The 23,749-nt window shown below is 41.1% G+C and overlaps 1 protein-coding gene across 3 annotated transcripts in view; it reads right to left on the bottom strand.

The window, feature by feature from the left end:
* Positions 1–23,749, bottom strand: part of ptpn13 (protein tyrosine phosphatase non-receptor type 13) — a 53,862-nt gene that overhangs the window by 2,961 nt on the left and 27,152 nt on the right. The window contains exons 8-45 of one of the 3 annotated variants that reach the window (XM_085414128.1): positions 22,494–22,586; positions 20,771–20,870; positions 20,038–20,227; positions 16,343–16,417; positions 16,073–16,244; positions 15,552–15,702; positions 15,298–15,436; positions 14,994–15,146; positions 14,388–14,570; positions 14,073–14,235; positions 13,422–13,845; positions 12,775–12,881; positions 12,620–12,673; positions 12,082–12,171; positions 11,644–11,751; positions 11,352–11,483; positions 10,805–11,259; positions 10,265–10,396; positions 9,329–9,422; positions 9,140–9,225; positions 8,858–9,032; positions 7,024–7,238; positions 6,824–6,922; positions 6,370–6,740; positions 6,112–6,271; positions 5,847–6,002; positions 4,231–4,402; positions 3,870–4,080; positions 3,625–3,710; positions 3,352–3,413; positions 2,965–3,120; positions 2,533–2,698; positions 2,380–2,436; positions 2,181–2,284; positions 2,011–2,066; positions 1,820–1,917; positions 1,581–1,729; positions 1,403–1,493 (exon numbers count right to left, since the gene is read on the bottom strand). In XM_085414128.1, coding sequence (XP_085270254.1) covers positions 1,403–1,493; positions 1,581–1,729; positions 1,820–1,917; positions 2,011–2,066; positions 2,181–2,284; positions 2,380–2,436; positions 2,533–2,698; positions 2,965–3,120; positions 3,352–3,413; positions 3,625–3,710; positions 3,870–4,080; positions 4,231–4,402; positions 5,847–6,002; positions 6,112–6,271; positions 6,370–6,740; positions 6,824–6,922; positions 7,024–7,238; positions 8,858–9,032; positions 9,140–9,225; positions 9,329–9,422; positions 10,265–10,396; positions 10,805–11,259; positions 11,352–11,483; positions 11,644–11,751; positions 12,082–12,171; positions 12,620–12,673; positions 12,775–12,881; positions 13,422–13,845; positions 14,073–14,235; positions 14,388–14,570; positions 14,994–15,146; positions 15,298–15,436; positions 15,552–15,702; positions 16,073–16,244; positions 16,343–16,417; positions 20,038–20,227; positions 20,771–20,870; positions 22,494–22,586 — 5,685 coding nt within the window. The remainder of the gene's footprint in view (positions 1–1,402; positions 1,494–1,580; positions 1,730–1,819; positions 1,918–2,010; positions 2,067–2,180; positions 2,285–2,379; positions 2,437–2,532; positions 2,699–2,964; positions 3,121–3,351; positions 3,414–3,624; positions 3,711–3,869; positions 4,081–4,230; positions 4,403–5,846; positions 6,003–6,111; positions 6,272–6,369; positions 6,741–6,823; positions 6,923–7,023; positions 7,239–8,857; positions 9,033–9,139; positions 9,226–9,328; positions 9,423–10,264; positions 10,397–10,804; positions 11,260–11,351; positions 11,484–11,643; positions 11,752–12,081; positions 12,172–12,619; positions 12,674–12,774; positions 12,882–13,421; positions 13,846–14,072; positions 14,236–14,387; positions 14,571–14,993; positions 15,147–15,297; positions 15,437–15,551; positions 15,703–16,072; positions 16,245–16,342; positions 16,418–20,037; positions 20,228–20,770; positions 20,871–22,493; positions 22,587–23,749) is intronic. The other 2 variants (XM_085414129.1, XM_085414130.1) reach the window with 2 other exon arrangements.

The raw sequence follows: 23,749 nt of genomic DNA, 5'->3' as shown, positions 1-23,749 counted from the left end.
TTTGTGGTTTCAGTTGTCAGTCTTATTTAATAGAGAAAGTTTATTTTAAGATGGGACTACTTTGCATATGACAAGTCTCTACATCTTAAAAGTGTGGAGTGTCTAGGTGTGGGGAAGAGGGAACTGATAAAGCATAGTATCATAATAATATATTTTCTTCCGCTTATCTGGGGGCTGGGTCGCAGGGGCAGCAGCCCAAGCAGAGAAGCCCAGACCTCCCTCTCCCCAGCCACCTCCTCCAGTTTATCTGGGGGAACACCAAGACGTTCCTAAACCAGCCGAGAGATATAATCTCTCTAGTGTGTCCTGGGTCTGCCCGGGCCATCCTCCCGGTGGGACATGCCCGAAAATCTCGCCCAGGGGGCATCGTTGTCAGATGCCCAAACCACCTCAACTGGCTCCTTTCGATGTGGAGGAGCAGCGGCTCAGAGTAGAGCAATCCGTCTGTCAATCTTCTGCTTCCTTCTCCCATCGCTCTGAACAAGACCCCGAGATACTTAAACTCCTCCACTTGTATCGATATAGGGACACCAAATATTAGGATCTTATTATATAAAATGTCAATAAAATTATAACTCTTTAGTACTAGTATAATAAATCAATTACTTTTTCAATCCAAAATAGCATTCAGCATGCGGGACGAAGTTGGTAAAACTATAATGGAGGTATCAAAGAAAGAAATCAGGAAAGTGCTGTCTATATCTGAATATGGACCTATTTTGGAATTTCCTAAAAAAAACAAAACAAAAAAAAAAAGGATGGAATATTTAAAATGAGGTCCAGATCAAAGTAAAATACTCTTGAGATAATACGAGTATAGGGGCTCATGTCACAAACTGCCAAAGCCTGCTGAGAATAGCGAGGTAATCAGCTCAACCGAAAAACCAACCAACACTGGGCACACTTAGTTTGACAAATCTAGGTTCCAATTTAGAGGAAGTCAAGAAATCACCTATTTTATGTGAAAATATCTGCATCCACACAACACTGAGAAAAAAAATGAATAGGGAACTGCATGTTAAAAAAAAAATAGGAAGCCAAGTGTGCGACACTTCTCTACAGTGAAGTCAAGGGTGACGTTGAAGAAGGTTTGTGAAAGGGTTGCAATATTGCAATATATGCTATTGTAATGTGACAATATATTTGAAATTCAATACTATATGTTGGGTTAGTATCATTATCTGATTCCAATTACTCTGACAGGGACTTTGCTTTCAGATCCACACTTCGTTTGTCACACATGGACCAAGACAGGAACCGCTAAAATGCTCAAGCTGACATTTCACAACAGTAGTCTACAAACCAGTGGGTGATGTCACAGTGGCTACAACCATCGTTCATATACAGTTCATAGTCCATGTTATTAATAGTAATCACATAGGGAACTGCTAGTTTTTCTTACAGGGGACAATATTCTTATAGCGATTCTTCTTCTTGTTCTCCTTCGTCTGACCGATCAAACAGTCGTCCAGCGGCTGGAGATTCTGAAGATTCTGCCAGAACGGAAAATGGATATTCAGAAAAATCTAATGAAAACTATTGTGATTTATTCTTTGGCAATGAAATTCAAAGAGTCATACTTCAAACTCCTGTAGAGGCACTTTCTGTTCCAAAAGTCCCCTCATCATGCGAACCACACTGTTGAGCTTTTGTCCCGTGTACTGGCCTTCAGGGACCACTCTGACAAGGGGCAAAGAGGTCAGCTCGTCCTCTGTGATGATTGGCCCGTCTGTGTGAAGACATAAACGAGGGAATTAAAAGTTTTGTAAGTAACTTATGACAATTATTTACATGTATTGTCTGAGACACTGACTCCTACCATCTTTTGACTTTGAGTTCATGTTTTCAATTGGCAGTTCATCGCTTCCCCACGTGATTTCATCATCGTCTGGCTGCCCAGCACTCATCTGCAGGTAGCTGTTGGTTCAACACAAACAGCCAAGAGGTCTTAATATAAATGATGTACAACCTTAAATCTGATGAGTGCACATCTAAAAAGTAAAATCGTACTTTTCATTGTGTGGATTGTCAACACTTTCCTCATTCCATCTCACCTTTCGGGAGTTCTGCAGTAAAACAAACAAACAAACAAACAAAAATCAAATGACACAAACAAAACAACATCAGAAAAAGCAGACGGTTGTTTCTGTGGTTTCTCAAATGGCGAGTTTGATTTGCACCTCAGGAGAATCTTCTGGTAAAGAAGAGCCATCGCCGTCCGTGTCCTCCGAAAGCTCTGTGCCCTGCTCGGTCTCTCTCCTCTCTCCTAGTTCATCATCATAGTCTGTGAAATATGGGAATGTAGTTTATGTTGTTTTGTTGTTGTTTTTTACACATTTATAACTTTCCAGTTCATTCTGCAGCCTGTGTGTGCTATACCTATAGGTGGTATGACAGGACACAGCTTAGTCTTCATGCTACTGTCGCCACTCAGACCTGAAATAAACACGAGCAGGTTGCTTTAGAAAATATTCAGAAAGAAAAATACACTCATGAGACAAAAGTTTAAAAAATACAAGTGCATGATTTTACCAGTATTTCCATTGCACTTGTCGGAGTTGATGGGTAGAGAGGCCAGGTATGTGTTTGGGTTCTGGTCTGGTGGTCTGGATACAATAAGATGCACCAGGCCTTTAGTTTTACGGATGGTGGTGACAGCTTTGGTATGGGACACACCTGTCATTAGCTCTTCATTCACCTACAAGACAGAGAGCCAGTCAGTCAGGGCTGTATACAGTCTCAGAAAATCCACAGAAAATACTTTCTTTACTTTGTAGCCAATTATTTACAAAATATTCACAAAAAGAAAATGCTTTTTTAAATTATTTTAAATTCTGTGTTATTACAACACAGAATTTAAGAGATTCATGTTAAAAACAACAACAAAAAAAATAAATCTACAAGTAAATCACAATGTAATGTGTTTTGTTTAACAAAGCACATTCCAAGTCCAAAAACACTCACTTTAAGCAGCCTGTCTCCTACTTGCAGCTTGCCTGAGGACTCTGCTACTCCTCCTGGTGTGATGGATTTAACAAAGATCCCTCTCTCCCCTCCAATTACGGAAAACCCCAGACCTCCTGACGGCGGCTTCTCCAGATCTACCTTTATGATCTCTTCCTGCGTTTTCAGCAAACAAATGTGGAGTCACCTTTGATTTGTCATTCAACACTTCAGCAAGTTACTTTTTTTGTTGGTTGGGTAACTGTCTGCGTTCCATTAACAATAACACCTGATGAACTCCACCGACATATTTCATAGCTGTTTGCTTGGCAAAACATAACCAACACAAGAACATGTTTTCACCCCCAGGCACCAACATAATTAAAAAAACAAACAAAAAAAACTCACCTCTAAAGGACAAAGTGCTGCGAGACCTTCTGTATCTCTTAATTCTTCCCCTTTAAGGAACCCTTAAACAGAAAACAAAAGTTGCAGTTACGCTTATCCCATTATTACTTTGGTTTATCGAGTTTTTATTATCATCCCCTTTTTAAAATAAAGTTTTCACACCATCTTTAAATATTTGGCAAGTAAGAAACTTGATATGAGTAAATCTATTCTTATTTAGATCGATTTATCAGAGCACCTGTAAGTCACATTTCTTTAGATTATAAAGCATACCATTCATGGTGGATGAAACCGTCGTGCTAACATTGTTGTTGAGAAAAGAAAGCCTTTTCTGCATAGGACAAACTGGCTTTCCATCCCTGTTAGAGTAAATAAAAGAAAATAAAAGTTACCGAGATTATTGTTAAGATCTTGTATTTTCTGTAATGTGCAATGCTATTAAGACAAAAAACATAAAAACAAGCACCAAAAAAAAAATTCACAAAGGATAGATGTTATTCTTTTTTAGTGTAGACTACCTTGTGGCTTTTAGCGTGAGTTCACTGGGGGAGTGCTCCAATAGCCTAGTGCTCTCACTGAGAGTCAGGTCCTGGGTAGGGGCCCCATTGATGTAGTGGATTAGGTCAAGTGGCATTAAGCTTCCTTCTTTAGAGGCTAATGAACCCGGAAGAATATCTTTCACATATAAGATCCCGTACAAACTGTCACTACCACCATCCAGTACCAAACCTGGGGAATGAATAAAGAATAAAAATATTAAGATTTGATTCTTAAGAACTAATTTCTGATGCAACCTTTGGGAAGATTTTCAAGACATTAGTGGCTTAATGTGAGACACACCAGTGATATTTTCTTTTCTTAATCAAGGTCGTTTCTTACCCAGTGGTTCTTGGTTCATCTTGAAGTAAATGTCAGGCAGCAGATGAGCTTCTATGGTGGGTTTAGGAACCTCCAAGACCCTTCCTACCACCAAGTCAACCACCCGAGGGGCAGCACGCACAAGATTGACCACCTCGGTGTGGCCCATATCGCTCACATCAGTGTTATTCACCTGTAGACAAAAAACATTCATTCAATGTATAATGGTTTGGGAAACACAAAGGAACAGAGAGCCAGACTGTTTCCAGTTTGTACTTGATAACCGCCTCTATATGTCTGTGTAGGTTCTCAGTCATCCAGGTCATAATAATCGAAGGAGCTTGGAAAGAAAAGCAACTGGACTTCTTTAAGTTTCCATAGTGTCCATTGATGTAGTTTCACTCTTTAGTTGCATACCTACAACTGAGGCAGTGGAGACTGTCAGAAAATCAACTACAGCAAGACAGCTTCTTAGAAAACAGAACTAGTTTTACCCCGATCAGATTTGCACACTATTAGACCTCTGCCTTAGCACCACATAATTTAAATACGTTTAAATACAACAAGGGTTTCTGCAGACAAAAACATGGATGTGCCATGGCCTACCCAGTGTCTTCCAATGTAGCCAATCTTTACATGGAGCTAGTAGAAAGTAAAGTTCTTGGCTCTTTCAAAGGGACAGCACCTAGCCACTGGTACTGATACATGGTGCAGGCTGTTCACATCAACTCAGTGGAAACAAAGTCACCAGGGGAGACAAAGGATAACAGTTTGCCATTTCTGGGCCATGCTGTGCACATTGAGGAGAATGGAAACCTCAACATTAAAGTTTAGCCCCCACACAGAGACAAGTACCTGCTTTTTGACTCCCACAACCCTCTGGAACACAAACTTGGAGTAAACAGGACTCTGCAACACCGGGCAGAATACATTCCTTCTAAGCCAGATGGAAAAGAAAGGAACGCACACATGTAGAGAAAACTCTTAAAACATGCGGTTATCCCAACTGGGCTTTCATCAAATCAGCAAAGATGCACAGTAAAGAAGGTCACCAACTAGGGAGAAACAGAAGGACAAACGGACAATCCCTTATGTAGCAGGTTTGTCAGAGAAGCTCAGGAAAATTATCTTCGAGCACGAAAACCCAGCCACACACTCAGACAAAAACTGGCTCATGCCAAGGACAAAACTCCCAAACACATACTAAACAACAGGAAAACCAAACAGCCACCTCATAAACACATGGCACAAGACAGAAGAGCCACCTCAACAGGACAAGACTCTGCATCTAAAAGAAAAAAGGTCAATCTTTCAATGATGCTAATGTACACATTTTAGACAGAAAAGGCAGATAGATGGCTTTTTTCACTCCTCTTGCAAACTATGTCCATGTGAATGACCATCCTTGAACAGAGGGGGTGGCCTGCGACACCAGCTGTCTGCCATCTATAATCCAGTTTTGAAATCCCTTCCCAGGTGTGTTAACGCCCTCTTACATCTTGCGTCAGCTGATCTCAATACGTCACACAATAGGGTGAGGCAAGGTCTCACAATGATTTCACCTGAAACCTCTGCTGATAATGATAATCCACACGCTTTTCACACCTTGGCACATAGTGAATAATGGGAATTTATACCGTGATCATTCGGTCCCCGGGCCTGAGCCTTCCATCTCCTTTGGCTGGATCCTGGATGATGTCATGGATGTAACATCCATGATCATTGCCTTCAGTGAGGGTGAAGCCAAGGCTGCCCTTTTCTGACTTCACCAAAGAGACCTGTAGCTCTACTTCCTAGCAACAACAAAAACACATAACCTCAGTAACAGGAATAACATCTTGATCCACATTTTAGTGGAAACCCTAAAATGATTAGATTATGATTCCCTTCCTCAGTTCTTACTGGGACGAATTCATCTCCATCCTGTCCATTGCCAGGTGCAGTGAGGTTCAAGGGCAGAGGTAGTGGAGGAGGCAGGGGATCTGGGCTTGGGGAAGACAGGGAGGACACCTTCGGAAAAGTGGATGACTCCAGATCAGTTCCCACTGGGGATGAAAGTCCCCTGACCAAACATCCACAAAGCCAAAATTTAGCAAAAACACTAATAATCACATTTATAACTGATAATGCTAATCGAGTATTTAACATTAGATGAATTACCGGTTGCTGAGGTCTGATCTTGTCATTGATAGATTTGAGGAATAAAAAGCTGAGTGCATGTCATCCAGATGACCACTGCTGTCGTAGCGTCCCAGTCCCGGGTTGCTACCGGAGGTCTGGTAAACACTCCGCTCCCAGTTCTGCCTGCTGTTCTCCACAGAGCCTGCGCTGAAAGCTTCTTCCACCTCCTCATCCCCATCGGTGCTGTCGCTGTAGCTGTTGCGTCGGCCAGGGGTTCTGTGTAGCAGCCTCTCCAGGGCGTCTTCCACAGGGCCCTGTTTCTTACTCCCTGGAGCAGACGTGAGCCTTTCTAAGTTCAAGCTGGGCTCTCCAAATGTCCCTGGTGTCTTTCTAGGCGATGGCTTAGGTGTCTAGGAAGAAATTTGGTTCAATTTAAGTTTTCAACTAATGCTTGAAAGACTCTCAGTGATGAGGAAAATATTAAGTGACTCACCAAAGCTGCAGTGTCCATCTCAGGAAGAATGCCATGCTCAGGTCTACAGAGAAGCAAAGTCACCTCTTGACCAGTTCCTCTCAGAGCGGATATCACCTCCTACACAAAATGTAAAGGAACCACAATTTCAAACACATTATGACATCAAATAACTTTGATGTGATTCTTGAATGGGAACTGAGACAAAGTGTATTACATACATGTTGCGAGAGTCCTTTGAGTGGGGTTTGATTGACACGCAAGATGACATCACCAACTTTGATACGACCGCTTTCTGCGGCTGGCTGGCCAGGAAACAGTTTTTTAACCCTCACCATGCTGGAGCCAGGGGGTTCGTTGGGGATGTTCTCCTCTCGGCTAAAACTGAAACCCAGCCCTGATGTGTTTTTCAGCAGGCACACCTCAAACATATTATCTGTGAAACAGAACACATGAATTTGCAGTTATTGCCATAGATGGTCGATGAATGGTCACACAGAATAAGATAAAATATAAAACCAGAATGAATTATAGCTTATTATAATAACAGCCATATAATACACTAACAACCTGTAGACGGTGTACCCAACCTCTTAAAATTACATGCAAATAAATATAAGGAAAGGATGTTCTTTTGGGGGTGTGGGGGGCTCAAAACTGGATTTTATAGTCTGATTTGGTAAAACATTTAGTATATTGTATATTAGGAACCTGACTAAAAACATACAACTTCAGGACACGCCTGATACACAAAACAAAAAGTGCATTCCCAACTTGTATTTATAACCAGTTAGGGAGAGCACAAAACTAAAGGATAGTCCAGCTCTTGTTGCAGAAGAGCAATTTATGTAGCTTCTGCCCATCTACTCAGCTCTAATACAACAGCAGTGTGCAAACGATGGGTTGTACACACATGCTCATTTGATCTTGATGTAAGTCTTGGTGTAACACTGCGGAAAAAAAAAAAAATACATTGTATGACCAAATTTGATTGTTTACAGGTGGACACAAGTATCAAAAAGAAATGGTGCATATATCTTAAAAAGTCTGTTAGCCTTTTTAAAACTCAAGATGGCTGTTGGCAAAAGAAGACAATATAATTTGTTATTCAGAGTAACTATAAAGTAAATGTCAAATCACATATGTTCAATAATGTAGAAATTTACTTTAGAAGTCTGAAACTACTCTTTTTTTTTCTTTTTAAATCATTTGCAAACAGTCTCCAGTAGTACAGGAATTACTATTCATTTCCATTACATCTGCTGGATGGACCCTTACATTCTCACCTGCAGAAAAGCAAACTCGTATTGCTTATGGTTGCAAAAGAGTTAGAGGAGGTTGTCTACTATTCCTAAGATCAGTGGCTTGATCTACTGCGTCCGTATGTGGAAGCATCCTTGGACAAAATACTGTAAAACGCCTCTTAAGCATCTATCTGGGCTTTAAAAAGTGGCTGCAGGTTGCAGTATAAAAGTAATTCGTGTGCTAGGTGAGGGTAAAAAACAACAACAGAAAAACCGCATTATAGAAACTACAGTCGTTTTACAATGACTAAACTAGGAGAGGGTGGAACATTAACCAACTAACCTAACTTACTTGATGGTGCAGTTAGATTAGTTATGCAGGTAAGTTAATACATTATTCTAAAGTCCCTTTTTGGTGCCATAGTAAGTGGTTATCTGTCTCTCTGCAACTGCCTGTTGAAAAGATAAGTGGCTATTTTAAAAAAAAAACAAAAAAACCTTAAAATTAAAATAATAGCATGGTGTGCCCTGAGAGCCTGGGTAAAAGAGTCTTTATGCATTTAACACGTGAAATTCACTGAATTGCACAGGAAAAAAAAAAAAGGCACCTAATGAATATTAAATGTCTGAACCTAGCTTTGTTGCAGTGCTACGAAAGAGGTCAAAGGATAATCCCTCAACCTGCACTTTGCTGTGCATTTTCAATGATAATTAGACCACTGAAATTAGACCACAGAAAACAGGAAAAAGCATTACAGGGTGCGTTAAAATGGATCTCCAATCCCAAAATAAACCACACCACATCCTTTACCTTGTGTGATGAAGCTGTACTCTGGTTTTTCTTTGGCTTCGAGTGTCTGCTCCTTGTTCTTGGTCGGACTTCTGTCGTAGCCAGTGCTGGCAGATGGTGGAGTGTTCTTAGGTGTGAGGGGAGCGTGGATGCTGTTTGCAGGTACGTGACCCCTCTCCAGCAACAAGTGCACTGTCTGAGCCACGCAGGAAGTAAAACTAAGTGTTAAGATGCCAGCTAGGCAGCAACATAATTTAAAGATACTGCTCACATGGTGGCTCATGGGAACTGTCATCCCCTCACCTGTCCGGTGTCTCTGAGAGCCTCTACCGCTTGCTGATGAGTGGCCCCCTCCAGGCTCTTTCCATTGACAGCCACCACACGATCACCTAAGCCGCAGACAGATAGGTATTGCCCAAAGACGAAAGAGTCTAAATTTCATCCAATTTCATTTTTTCCTTTGTGCTACATATTTGTTACACTAGTGTCTACCTTTCTGTATCCTTCCATCAAGCTCTGCAGCACCTTTTGGTATAAGACCTTTCACATAGATGCCTCCATGTCGGACAGCAGTGCCAGCTCCTCCCTAAGATAATGACAGAACTCTTAGTGAAATGAGCCAAAGAGAAAATGCATAATTCTTTATTTGTCTGTGGGGGTTGATGGCAGGGTTGGATGTGTTTTATATGATAACTGCTTTATCTTTATTGTGGCTTCAGAACTGTGAAGAGAATATCAAACTGTACAAGAGAAGTATTTTAAAGTAATTTTAACAGAAAATTCAAGACCAGAAGTTTATATTTCAGTTTTTTTGGATCGGGGGTTGAATGAAGCTTATACTTTGGTGCATAAGAACTGTCACAGGTGGAAGTAGATGATGATTTTGAAGTTTAGCAAGTTTTGTCAAAGACCAAGTTAAAACTTGGTTTTAGACACTATGAATCATGACCATATGACACAAGCTCCTTTTCCTCTTGTTCAAATGACCTTTTAGGTGGATTTTGTGATTCTGGAGTTTGCTTAGGTATTAAACAAAGCTCTTATTATTTTTAAATCTTCTAAAAATTTAAAAAGACCAACAACACAAGTTCATGTGTGACAGCAGTCTGAAGACATAATAAAGTGATTTGTTAAAATGGTTTAGTGGTTTAATTAACCCAAGTCAATCATATTCAAAATTCCAGAGAGACTAATTAGAGCAGTGATTACTCACATCATTTAAAGTCCCTACTGTAAGAGATACTGTGACATTTCTTTCTTTCAAATCCTTCTTGATTAAAAAAATAAAGTTGACATGCATGAGGGTTAGTATTACCACAAGAACGTCCAACACACGGCAATAAGAAATGAAACCAAACCAAACAACATGTGAACTGGATGAGTCGGGGGGGGGAAAAAAAGGTGCAAAACAAAGAAAAGGGTGAAAACCTTGCCGAACAGTACCGTGACACTTAAGCCCAGGCTGCTGTCTTTTTTGGACAGCTCAATGTCATATAGTTCTCCTGGATGGAGACTATTGACCCCTGAGGCATTACCATTTAAATTTTCCATGATGTTTTCCTGCAAACAGAGAATAGGGCATTACAGTGAATTATCACAAGCCTGAACATGCAGAAAGAAATCAAGGTGAGTGAGTAGACTGACTAAACAAGCCAATACAGTGAAAAAACACAAGGAATATCATGCAGCATACAGTTGCAATGCAGCCTTTCATTGACAGTGTAAATGCAATGACAGGCAAATGTTATAAAGAACAGGCAGTTAGTTGTGCCAAGCATCAGGTTATATGTAATGCTTGTGTATAGAAAACAAACAATCATATTCTGTTCCATTAACGTAAGAAAATTTCTACAAGAATAGACAAAATTCTGTGTATTATACTTAACGGAGCTCCTAATTGAGAGCCTAGGGCAATGTATAAAAGCAGGGAATCCATTAAAATGAGTCCATTTAAAAAAATAAACAAACCTTTTTGACCTTTTGTTTCTCTTGACTACTTGAATAAGTTTCCTCGTCCATGTCTGAATCTCCACGGTCAGAATGCTCAGAGACTTTGGGAGCTTCCAGCACTTTAGATTTTCTAGTTTTGGGAGGTAGAGCTGGTGGTGTAGGATCAGGACCTACATTTGGATGTTGGGCAGTGGGTGCAGCACTCCTTTCTAGGTATTGCTGAACTCCACCAGGGGCTTGGTTGGTTTTAGCCACAATGCTCGTCTTAGAGTCTTGAGAACTGAGGGCAGTGTCCTGTTGAGCTGGTGATGAGTTAGATGACTGTATGCCAGCACTTTGCTGTAGAGGGCTGGGGCTTCTTGTTCCTGCATGCTCTTCTGAGGAGGTATCAAAGTCCAGTTCTTGTTTCTGAGCAGAGTTAAGGGACTTAAATGAAGACCCGTGCTGGTAGGGTGAATATCCTCCAGGAGATTCTGTTGGAACAAAAAAGGTTTTGGATAAGTCAGGATCAATCCTGACAAGGTGCACATGAAAACAAAAATTATACCTGTAACCCTGATTTTACCTTTGTAGAGCCTCTCTTTGGGCTGTGATACGACGAGAGTAACGTCATCAGGAGAATTCTGAAGTATATCAACCACGGTCGTGTGAGAAAGTCCTTCTAGGCTTTTCTCATTTACAGAGATCAGCCGGTCACCTGAATCAACAAGACCACCGTTGCTCACACAGACAACAACTACTCATATTCACAGCAAGAATGAAACAACCTTAAGAGCTAACCATCAGCACAAGCAGACAACAAGAACACCATCATCTGAATACGGAAGGTAGAAAGTGGCAACAAAAAAGTAGCATACCGGGTTTGAGGCAGCCATTGATATCAGCGGGACCACCGGGAGTGACGGAGCTAATGATGGTGCCAAGGTCTGCGCGGCCAGAGTTCTCTCCTGCTACAACTTGAAACCCTACAGGACAAACACACACCGCAAATGTATGAACCCAAAACTATAAACTGTTGCATGCAAATGTAGAGGCAGCCTCTGGCAAACACCATTTTTGTTTATTCAGCTGAAAGATTTGCATACAGCAAAATTACTGGTTATCCAAGTCCTTAAAATAGAAAAGCAACAGGTTGCCTAAGGGGGAGTTATTCACTTCTTTTAACTCAGAAATCTGTCAAGTATACAGCATGTCCAGGGTCCCCCCAGCATTTCAAGCAGTTTAAAGCAGTTGTCAAAACAGCAGAGACTGTGTAAAATAAAACTAATTTTATGAATAGATTCATTCACTCTTACCTAGTCCGTATTTCACATCTTTCTTCAAGTTTACAGTTGTGATCTCTCTCTCTGGAGATGGTAACGCATTAACCTTTTTCTTTAGGGAATCTGTCCAAAGAAAAAACATTAAATACATGACATCTTCTGTAACACAGTTACGTCCTTTTTGAGTTTGGTAAGCAGGGAAGAAAACGCAGCCCACTCTGAAAGCACTACACTGTAACTACTAATCAGTTCAAGAGGACATACAGTGTAGCTGAAGGGCTCCCTCTTTAGTAGAATTGAATAACAAGCCTGAAAAGCTTGGCTAAGCTGGGATGAAAGTTGAGTTCAGTGCCAAGAATTAAGCTATTAAATGGTGGGAGCGGGGCCAAAGCCAAGGTCCACAGGCATCGAGCACTGAGAGAAAAGAGACTGGACTATTTTTTTGTATATATTCATGGTTTGCTAAATCTCAGAGAGATATTGGTGAACAGACTAGAGTTGTAGAGACAGAATGCTAAAAATGAGTAATAATTGGTATCTGTGGGAACAAGAATCACATTTCCTTACGTACCATTCACAGATGCTGGGGTTGAAGGTGGTCCAGAGGAATTGTGCATGCTAACACCTGTGAAAGAATGCAACGCATTAATAAGAGCATTCTTTCAGTATTTCAGGTATGACCTCTACACCTCTGATGCTCCGCTCTTCACAGGTCAGCATTCTTACCTACTACATATGCTTGGCCGGTATCCTCTATGGAAGAGGAGTCAGATTCTTTTTTGGACATGCTGGTGCTCCAGGCTGCGCTGCTGAGGGGTGGTATGCCAAATGATCTGAGAAAGCAAAACACAAATGAGAAAAATTAGGTGTCTTCTACAACGCTGAAGACACTCTCTTAATAATATTAGGCCCCTGAAATTTCTAAGCTAAAAATCACAGGTCATCTGTGAAGCTGACACAAGGGGGAGCAGCTGACACAAAACAGACTTGTTGCTTACTAAAAAAGGCACAATGACACAAACACACACTAAGGCGCATGTACACCCACACACAGACCCCTGGGGGTCAATTACAGGCTGGAGTTTTATATGTCTCTGTAGTGCAGAGTAGTCTCAGCAACAGATCCTCAGTAACTTTAGTCTGCCCTGAAGAGACTGACAGTGAAACCTAAACACATGTACAGGACCCCATACTGGAGGAAAAAGGCATTGAATAAAAAGATGAGAAACACAGTTTTCTTATTTATTTTTCTTATTTCTTATTATAAAGTTAAATTCAGCATTTGCTCATAATTTCCTTTCATTACGTTTCATCAATCTTATGGGAAATAATCCGGGTCTTGCTTTTGACATGTTTTGCTTTTCTCAACTCACTTGTCCTGTTGGTGTAGGATGGAGTCTGTGTCTGAGCTGGCTCGCTGATGTTGCTGGAAGTGAGAGGCCAGTTGGTTGGCTTGTGGCTGACTAAGTCCGCTGTGCGACTGACCACGATACAAGTCTGCCAGCCTGTCCTCCGGAGACTCTGGCATTTGCCCGAGGTTGTGGTGGGAACGACTCATTGCTCGGGGATTGGAAAGGACCGTGGAGGCCGCTGGATTGAACCCTGGAAAGTGAAGCTCATCTTGGACTAATACTGAGCCAGACAGTGCCTTATTGAGGGCTGCCTCTGAGTATGAGATTCTCTTCAGTTGGTCTGGGTTGGAGCGTGTCGATAAACTTGGGGCCAGGCTGCCCGAACTCGCTCTCATACCAACGGCATCTCCACTCCGAGAGTCGAGGGAGTACTGCAAACTGTTTTCTGGTGAGCGGGAACATGAAAGACATAAAAGTCTGTCATTCTATAGTAATAATAATCATTAGTGCTTATTAACATGAGGCAGGTAATTCCAAAGAGCTGATTCGTTGATTTATTCCAATTAGTGTTGCCTGTGACAGATGCATCAAGTTAACCCTCATCTCTATTAAAAAACAAGCAGCGCTTAGCTGGCTATATATTTACATCATTCTAAATAATATCTTGCTTACCTAGGTCTTGCTGCTCCTGGTTGTTTTGGCGAGCCTTCATCTGCAGGTGGAACTTATGCTGATCTGAACACAGCTGTAGCAAATACTGACATGTCTTGTTGCTGTCTGTCTGAAACAGGTGCTTAATGCCATCTGATGTGTTCTGAAGGCAAATCTTCTTTTTCTGGAGGATTACAGACAAAAAAGAAACAAAAAAATGCTAATAATAATAAACAAAGTGAAAATGGCCATCAATTGGATTACACTATAGTGGAAAACAAATACTGGTATACTGTAATACAGGTTTATTTCGAATAATAAGAGTCAAGCGCATACCGCAAAGGAAATCTTCTTTGTCTCCCTCCAGGGGAACCTTAGCACTGGGGTACGATTTCCATTAAGGACTTCAAAAATGAGCACCCCCTTGGAGTAAACACCCAGCATGATCCCTGTCTGAGATCTCTTCTCAGGAAGCACTCGATGGAAGTGGACTCCATATTCTGTCAGCTTCTGGCTCATCTTTAAAGACAAGAGAGATGGTACTAAGATACTCAAATAATAATCAAATTAACATAGAAAACAGGAACTTTCCAAATGAGAACCAGGGGTTAGTTTTTTGGGTTTTTTTTTTTTCAAATTAAGGTTGATGAGGAAGCAAACATCCGTTTTTGTAGTCTCCAATGAGACAAAAAATACAACAAAATGAAATTTAAACAGACATTTTGCTCTTGTTACGGTACTTATTTTTTGTCAAACATACACTGCATGTCAGTCCTTCTGCCGAAGTAAACTGTTTGGTATAAAATAATCATTTACATCACAAAATAAAAACCTTGAGTTGCAATTTATTACTGAAAAAAATAACTTCAGCCATAACTGAATATATTTTTGATATCGACATGAAAACTGAATTTAAACGCAGTCTACTTTATTATTGCCAACCTTAAGGAACTCAAACTCCGCCTCAGATTCTGTTGCTCCGTAGTAGTTGCTGTGAAGCTTTGGCAGATCCTCCCTGATGGTGGTCTGGCCCACTTTGTCCAAGACAGACATCGAGAGATAGTGCTCCATTCGGAAATAAGTCTTCCCATGGAGCTGCAGGATCGGGATTAATGAGATTATTTTTAAGATACTTTTATTGTTTTATATATACAAGAGTCAAATGAAATACATTTTTTTTAAAGTCATACGAGAAAAGAAACTTTTAGTTGACTGATAACAAACAGATAAACAGCTGAGTGGGTACCTCAGGTTGATAGTCACCAAATTCAGCCTGCAATGCCAGAGAAGCCAGCAGCATGGCATCTTCTGTGCCGCAGCGCACTCTTTCCTCCAAGATGTCCTTCCTTAGCTGTAGGTAGTACTGATGTTTGGTCAATGCGTGCCTAGAATCCACAGAAAATCACTTTAAGCGGTTAATATGCCAACATGAACACACTGTTATTTCTTTATGTAACGACAGCACACATTTGGCTTTTCCAGCTAATTGTGTGCACTTACTGTATTAAGTTGATATCTTCAAGGAAGAATTTGATGCGGAAAAAAAGGTTAAAAAGCATGTCAGATCTCCTTTTCTTGGACTCCTCCTTCCATCCCTCTGGGGCCACTTTGGATAATTTGGCATCAAGATCAACGAAGAAAAACTCATTTTCTGTGTGTGATTTTCAGGATGAAAGGGTTAGAAAGTCAAGTTAGGCTGTCTTAAGCTTTGCATCTTTACAGGAAATTGATCAAAATGAACAACTAAAACCAACCAAACCGATATTTGTTTATGTGCATTTATACACTTTTAAACTTTCCACTTCAAAAATGAAAACATTTATTTCGAATACAATTTGAGTTAATTTTAAAGAACTTTTAAAATGCTTTTTTCTTATGTGAGAATTAAGACCTCTGGGGGCAACTACTAAAGACTAAACAAACAAAGAACAACTGTGAAACACTTATCAAAATAACACAAGATCACATCCATTCTCTCACACACACACACACACACACCTCAAACCACAAACACACAATACCTTTGAGGTATGCGAGGCCGAAGAGATGATGCTCCACAAGTCCAGTGTGAGCAACCACCATGTCAAAAACGTCTTTACACACTGCCTTGATGTCACAGCTCAGCTCCAGCTTTTGGCCATTGAGCAGTACCACACCCACCTTCCTCTGCACTTCTTCCACCTTCCCACGTTTCTTGAGTTAAAGAATACAAAGCATGGAGTAATGGTTTACAAACAGATATAAAAATATGAATTCTTTGGCTTCAAGATGGCATAACTTTACATTCTCACCATTATTGACGAGGGAACAGATAAGGGCACGCAGGGCTCGCTGGCCATCTTCACAAACTCGGGTCCGTGAAAGTTCTACCACATAATAAAAAAGTCACTGTTAGACTTAAGTTTTATTTTACCAGCACACTAAAGGGTCTTTTGAAAATTACAACTGCCCTCTCACCCATGATATAAAATATGCATAACACAAATACTTCACACTAAGCTGCCACTTTATTAGGTATACCTACTCAGTTGCTTGTTAATGCAAATATCTAATCAGCCAGTAATTTGGCAACAACCCAGTGCATTTAGGCATGGAGACATGGTGTAAACGACCTGCTTAAGTTCAAGCTGAAAATCAGAATGGGGAAAGAAAGGAGGATTAATGTCACTCTGAATGTGGCACGGTTGTTGGTGCCAGATGTGCTGGACTGAATATTTCAGAACAGGAAACGAAGGCCAAAATTCACACAGGCTCACTATAAAAATTGCACAACAGAAGATTGGAAAACATTCCCTGGTTCAGTGATTCTTGATTTCTTCTGACTCAGACTCAGATGGAAGGGTCAGAATTTGGCCTTAACAACATGAAAGGATCCATCCATCATGCATCCATCCCACCTTGTATCAAGGCAACTGGTAATGTTGTAATAATGTGGGAGATATTTTTTCTGGAAAACCTTGGGCCTCTTAGTACCAAACAACATAACCACCTTCAGTATTGCTGCTAATTACGTTTATCCCTTTATGACCACAGTATGCCCATTTTGTGATGGTTACTTCCAGCAGGATAGCATGCCACAAAGCTCAGATCATCTCAAACTGGTTTCCTGAACATGACAATGAGCTCACTGTACTCAAATGGCCTGCACAGTGACCAGATCACAATCTAATGGAGCCCCTTTGGGATGTGGTGGAATGGCAGATAGGCATCATGGATGTGCAGCTGACCAATCTGAAGCAACTCTCTGATGCCATCATGTTAATATCCACCAAAATCTCTGAATAATGTTTCCAGCACCTTGTTGAATCTGTGACACAAAGAATTAAGATACTCTGAAAGCAGAATGGGTACAACCAGGTTCTAAAAAAGGTATAACTCATAAAGTGACCAATTGCGATGCTTTATAGTGTTGTACACATTTCCTTGTTGATTTTTTTGTTTTGTGTTTTTGCTATAATGTAATCTCACATGAGTCAGAAGAGCAGGACTCCTCTTCCTTAACTCACATGCTGTAGGTTTTTCCAACTGGAAACCTTTATTTCCTAAATTCCGCCAATTATAATCAACCACAAACACACTAAAAAGTCTAGTCCTAGCAAGGGTGCTTAATTTATTGGCAATATAATATTCTATAGTATTTATGGTATACTGGGAACAGCAACACAATTGTTACCATGCTTACCAACTGTGTTGATAAGCATGGTAACTATTATTTGGTATTTGGTAAATACTGCCAAATTAGACCATCCCACAAGGGAAAAAAGGGAGGGGAAAAAATCCACACGTCCCACAATCCTACATACTTTTAATTACTATAAGGAGGCTGAAATGAATTACCGTACTTTCTGGACCATAAGCCGCTACTTTTTCCCTAGGTTTTGAGCCATGAGGCTTATACAAAGGTGCGGCTATTCTGTGGATTTTTCTTCCACCACTAGGGGGACTCTAACCAGAATTAGAATAAAAAACAAGATAGATGAAAAATCAATGCAAAGAAGAATACACTACTTTTTCTTTAGCAGATAGAACACGCACAACAAATTACCAACTAGTAATTATTTTCAAATCCTCGCCCCTTCATCATGGAAACCACACGAAGAAGTTCGTATGATGCAAGTTTTAAGTTGAAGGCCATCGATCTTGCTATCCAGGAGGGAAACCGCGCTGCTGCACGCAAGCTTAGCGTCAATGAGTCTATGGTGAGACGTTGGAGGCGGCAGCGGGAAGAGCTCATGCAATGCCAAAAGTCGAGAAAAGCTTTCAGAGGACATAAAAGCAGGTGGCCTGAACTTGAAAATGTCCTGGAGGAATGGGTGAACACACTGAGAGCAGGTGGCCGAGGTGTATCCACTGTACAGATCCGACTGAAAGCCAAAACAATCGCCCGCGAAATGAATATTAAAGATTTCAAAGGTGGGCCGTCATGGTGTTTCAGATTTATGAAACGTAAAAACCTGTCCGTCAGGGCACGGACCACTCTCTGTCAGCAACTCCCCCCTGACTATCAGGAAAAAGTTGAAAACTTCCACAAATTCGTTGAAAAAAAGATACAAGAAAACTCCATCGGACCAGACGACATAATCAATATGGATGAAGTACCTTTAACATTTGATCTGCCTCTGACCAGGACCGTTAACAAGACAGGTGCATCATCCGTGTTGTTGAAAACAACAGGCCATGAGAGGACGCACTTCACCTGCGTTCTGGCATGCACGGCATCCGGACAAAAACTTCCACCGATGGTGATTTTTAAGCGCATAACTATGCCGAAAGAACAACTCCCGAAAGGCATAGTGGTCAAAGTTAACACCAAAGGGTGGATGATAGAAGGTCTAATGAAGGAATGGTTAACGGAGTGCTATGGGAAGCGCCCGGGAGGATTTTTTCACCGGAAAAAAGCACTGCTTGTTTTGGATAGCATGAGGGCCCACATCACAGATTCTGTGAAAGCAGCGATCAAGAAAACAAACTCCATTCCAGCTGTGATTCCTGGAGGTACAACAAAGTTTTTGCAGCCACTTGACATCAGTGTAAATCGGGCATTTAAAGCTGCACTACGGGTTGAGTGGGAGACTTGGATGACAAGCGGTGAAAAGTCATTCACAAAAACTGGCCGCATGCGAAAAGCATCCTTTTCTGATGTCTGTCAGTGGATCCTAACAGCGTGGAGTGCTGTGAAAGAATCCACCATCACCAATGGGTTCCGAAAGGCTGGACTGCTGCGCGAAGAGAGCGGCGCACCTTCAGAGCCAACTTCACCGGAGGATGACAGTGACACGGAGAGCGAGACTGATGGAGACAGATGTGATGAAGCGCTTCTGAGCCTGTTCAACTCCGACACTGAAGAAGACGACTTCATGGGTTTCAGCGAAGATGATTAAAGTGACATGTGGTTTCAAATACAGGAAAAATGGAGGTAAATAAATAGCGGTTATTTTCTCTTGGTTCTGTTACGTTTTAATCAGCAAAGTTGCTGCCGTGTTAAAAGGCATTGTTCGGAAAGAATCTGTTCAGGTACATACTTGTACATTTGCACTACAAGATTGTTCTGTACATGCAGTAAATATCTATTTTTTCATCATAGATATCTGCGGCTTATAGCTGGGTGCGGCTTGTATATCTTTTTTTTTTAAATTTTTTAAAAATAGAGCGGATGCGGCTTATATACAGGTGCGCTCTATTGTCCAGAAAGTACGGTATGTACTCCAGTCAGCAGTTCATCTTTAGAGCATCAACAAGTTTGCTGCCAGTGAGCTCATGTGAGTCTAAATTATACATCCATCATCAAATATTGCAATGCAAACACGCTTCAAGGCCACAAATGCTCAGAACTTGGATGCCGTTCTAGAGTTAGTGTGCTCCATAGTGATTAAAGAGCCTTTCTATATTTAAATAAGAATGTTTTTTGTAAAGAAAAAAAAAAGTCCAAAACTGCAAGAAAGATTATAATTAACAGAACATCAGTAATACTGCTGCATGTGCAAACCTTGAGTTTGCGTGGAGGTACAGAAGAGGTATAGAGAGACTCTTGAAGGGCCAAGGGGTCGTCTGTGGGGTAGAGGTTGGCCCTGGACAGCCTGTGGGCCATGTGGGCCTGAAGCCGCTGCACTTCCTCCTCTTGCCTCTGCAGCAGCAACTCTGCTCCAACCAGAGTGTCAGCTCCCCCCTCATTGTGCCTGCAGGGAAAAGAAGAGAAGAGGATGGGTGTCAGAAGAGTCTGATGCTGTCTATAAGCAAAAAGGAAGCTATTCTCTCTGTGTGAGTGTGTGGTGGGGTTTATGTGAAGATACGTCTTCTATTTGGACACTTTGTTTCATTTTTTATGTAATGGACAAGTTTAAAGCTAGCAGCAAAATGGCTTTTTGTGTACAGCTGATGTTTTCGCTTTAGCATTCTGGGGAAAAAGGGAAGAAAAAGGGGCTCTGCTGTGGGACAAATTGTTGAGCAGGCTGAACAACAGCAGGCAGTTCTGATCTATAATGCCAGAGATTAGAGAGAGACAGAGAATGTTGAATGTGGATGTCACATTAGATGACCTCACTAGTGAAGCATGGAGCTGACCCTGCCAAGCCACACCAGCTGTATGTTTGTGGCTTAGAGTACCAAACAGGATAGCTTCCTCATTCACCAGGATATTTGTGAGGTGGGGGTGGGATGGGTGAGGGGCACGTGAAGGGGGGGGGGGGGGGGGGGGGGGGGGGGGAGAGACTGGGCATTACCTGTGTCTGTTTGCATTGTGGCTTGCCAGCGCCAACGCGTCATGTTCGGTTAGAAGTGCCAGCTGGGAGCCATACCTGCCAATTTCACCAGGTTTCTTAGCTAGAAAAGACAGCAGAATGTCAGTACAATAAACAAAAACAAAGGAAAATACACATCAATTAACATGAATACTTAGGTCCATCATGTAAGTATGCCAAAATTAGCTATACAGGCTAATTTTCCTCTGCAGTCACCAGTAGGCTAGTGGCTTTTTTTTTTTTTTTTTTTTTTTTTTTAAACATAAAGAGAAACCCCCCCCCCCCAAAAAAGATGCAAAAGCATCCAAGCATAGAGGTGCACAAAAAAGCCAAAGGGCTAAATGCTGTTTTTACATTTTTATAGTAAAACAGACACGCACACATGGTGCTGCAAATATACCTGTCAAAGGTGCAATTATAGAAGAGTAAAATCAGCACAACAAATGGCATCTCTGTTGCCTTGCAATAAAGTGTGCTGCATTACAGCAACGGTAGGTGTAATAAAGTAATGACATACAGCTTTTCTGTCTTATAAGTTATTACTGAATGCATGTTTAAAAACAGGTTTGGATTTAGTAACACAAACTATGTTAGAGATGCTTTAGAATTCCACTACATTCTAGTGAATAATATAGATCCACAAGTTTCTTTTTCAGTGTTAAACTTTGGTGCAGGGTTACATTAGAATGGGCTTCAAGTCTTTTTGGCCTTTAACTAAATTTTGCAGCAGGGATTTGTTTTTAGTGATATGGATGGAAAAAGTTAGCCAGTTAATGTCTTAACTTTTAGGCTGATCTTAACTGAACTCCTCATTGACTAGCTCAGCCTTCTGTTGTGTTGACAATTTTAAGTGAATTAATCTTGAGTAGTCCTAGTGTGGAAATGGTAAATGGTCTGTATTTATATAGCGCTTTACTAGTCCCCAAGGACCCCAAAGCGCTTTACATATCCAGTCATCCACCCATTCACACACACATTCACACACTGGTGATGGCAGCTACATTGTAGCCACAGCCACCCTGGGGCGCACTGACAGAGGCGAGGCTGCTGGACACTGGCGCCACCGGGCCCTCTGACCACCACCAGTAGGCAACGGGTGAAGTGTCTTGCCCAAGGACACAACGACCGAGACTGTCCAAGCCGGGGCTCGAACCGGCAACCTTCGATTACAAGGCGAACTCCCAACTCTTGAGCCACGATCGCCCTTACATTATGCACACTACTACTACAATAACAATAAGGTGCATTGCACAATTTCATTTTTCACTGACAGTGGAAAGGAATTCTTACCTTATGCAATCTTACATAGTGAAAGGCAACATGCAATTTGTTTAGCGGCATCAGACAATCAAATAACAGCAGTTGATTGGAAGTTACCTCAACATGGGAAACTGCCAGGTCTGCTGCTGTGCTTCTAAATCAAGCAAAAGCAGCGGCACTTCGCTTTAAGCCTAAAAAGTGCACTATGAAGTCACCGTAAGCCACTGCGGAAACTGAGTATTAGCAGAACAGCCACAGCTCAGTATGGCTCTCTCATGTTATTATTAAGTGACTGATTTATTCTCTTGCATGCACATAGCCAAGATGAGTTACATGTGTGCGGCACCTATCACCTGTTAGTTACATTTCATAGTATGCTATGTGTGGGTGGGATCGCCATTAAAAGTGTAATAGCAGTAAAGGATTTGTCAGTGGCGTCTTTTACCTTGCCTGTAATCTGGATCAGAGGAGGCGAGTGAGGGGCTTTCACTGGATGAACTGTAATCACTGTGGTACCTGTGGTGGGTGTGGACTGGATCTGGCAACAGAGAAATTCATTTGAAAATTATGTATTATACAAACCACACAGTAGTATAGTAATAACAATAATAACATCAATAACAACAAAAGGGATAACTTCATGCACTTAATACAAATTAAGGTGTTAAGGTGAAGCCGTGTATTTGTCAATGTTACATAAAACAGAGGTTTACAATAAGTTGTATGAGACTTTATGGGGCTAGGACAACATATGAATTGATGGGCGCATGTTTTCATTTACTCCACAATCTACTGAAACCAAACGGTGACACTAAGCCTGTAAAATAATACACACAAAGCAGGATTTAGTCATGCTGTGGGTAAACACTCCTAATGAAAGGCATATGTACCTACAAGGAAAAGCAGATTTAGCAAGTGTATGCAGGCATGCCTCCAGTCAGGTTAGAATGCTTTTTTTTTTTTTTTTTTTTTAAATTTAAGGCGTAAACTTTTGTCTTGCTAGACTGGGTGAACCACAGCACCACAGCAAGTACAGACCAGTTCCCCACACTTAAATGTTTCTCAAAGCAAAGCCCAATTAACTTAATAATAACCTAAAAATCTGTGGTAACTGAGAAAAAACAAACAAACAATATGATTCAATCTGAAACCTACCCTAATGTATCATGTGCTCTTTGCATTGTACACAGAACTTGAAAATCCTGCTCCTCAGTACCAACTACATAGCTTGAATGAATGGGATTCCCAAGTCACTGCTAAGGCATTTTATTTTACAGTTTCACAAAACAACAGAGTTCAACTTGTACTGATCTCTGTCTTTCGTAAACATGTTAAGCAAAAAAGCATTGTGGCCCGACAGCCACTATAATGTTACTTAGAGGAAGGAGGACTGGTTGGACTATCACCCAAAATAGTTTTCCATCTTCCAGTGGACGGTGACTCATTTCCTTTAACACAAAAAGGTGCACAGAGGAGCAGTCTTGTGTAATTTACAGTAAGTTACCCATGCAGTCACAATGACTTGCATTTCTGCTTCAAAGCCCTCACTGAGACATACATACGTGCAGTCACCTGCCTTTATACTTAGGTGAGTTTTAGAAACACTGAGGTGAAGAATACAATGCAGAGAAAAATTATCATCATGAAAAAGCTTTTTCAAAGAAGAGGAGCTTACAACAGCTAATAAAAAAAAACAAACAT

Source organism: Rhamphochromis longiceps, linkage group LG7 (genome assembly GCF_057381845.1).
Source record: "Rhamphochromis longiceps isolate RC_006_pf linkage group LG7, R_longiceps_female_GT1.1, whole genome shotgun sequence".
In the NCBI taxonomy this organism is placed as follows: domain Eukaryota; kingdom Metazoa; phylum Chordata; class Actinopteri; order Cichliformes; family Cichlidae; genus Rhamphochromis; species Rhamphochromis longiceps.
Note: the sequence above shows the minus strand (reverse complement) of the source record. Positions and strands in the feature narration are given on the sequence as shown.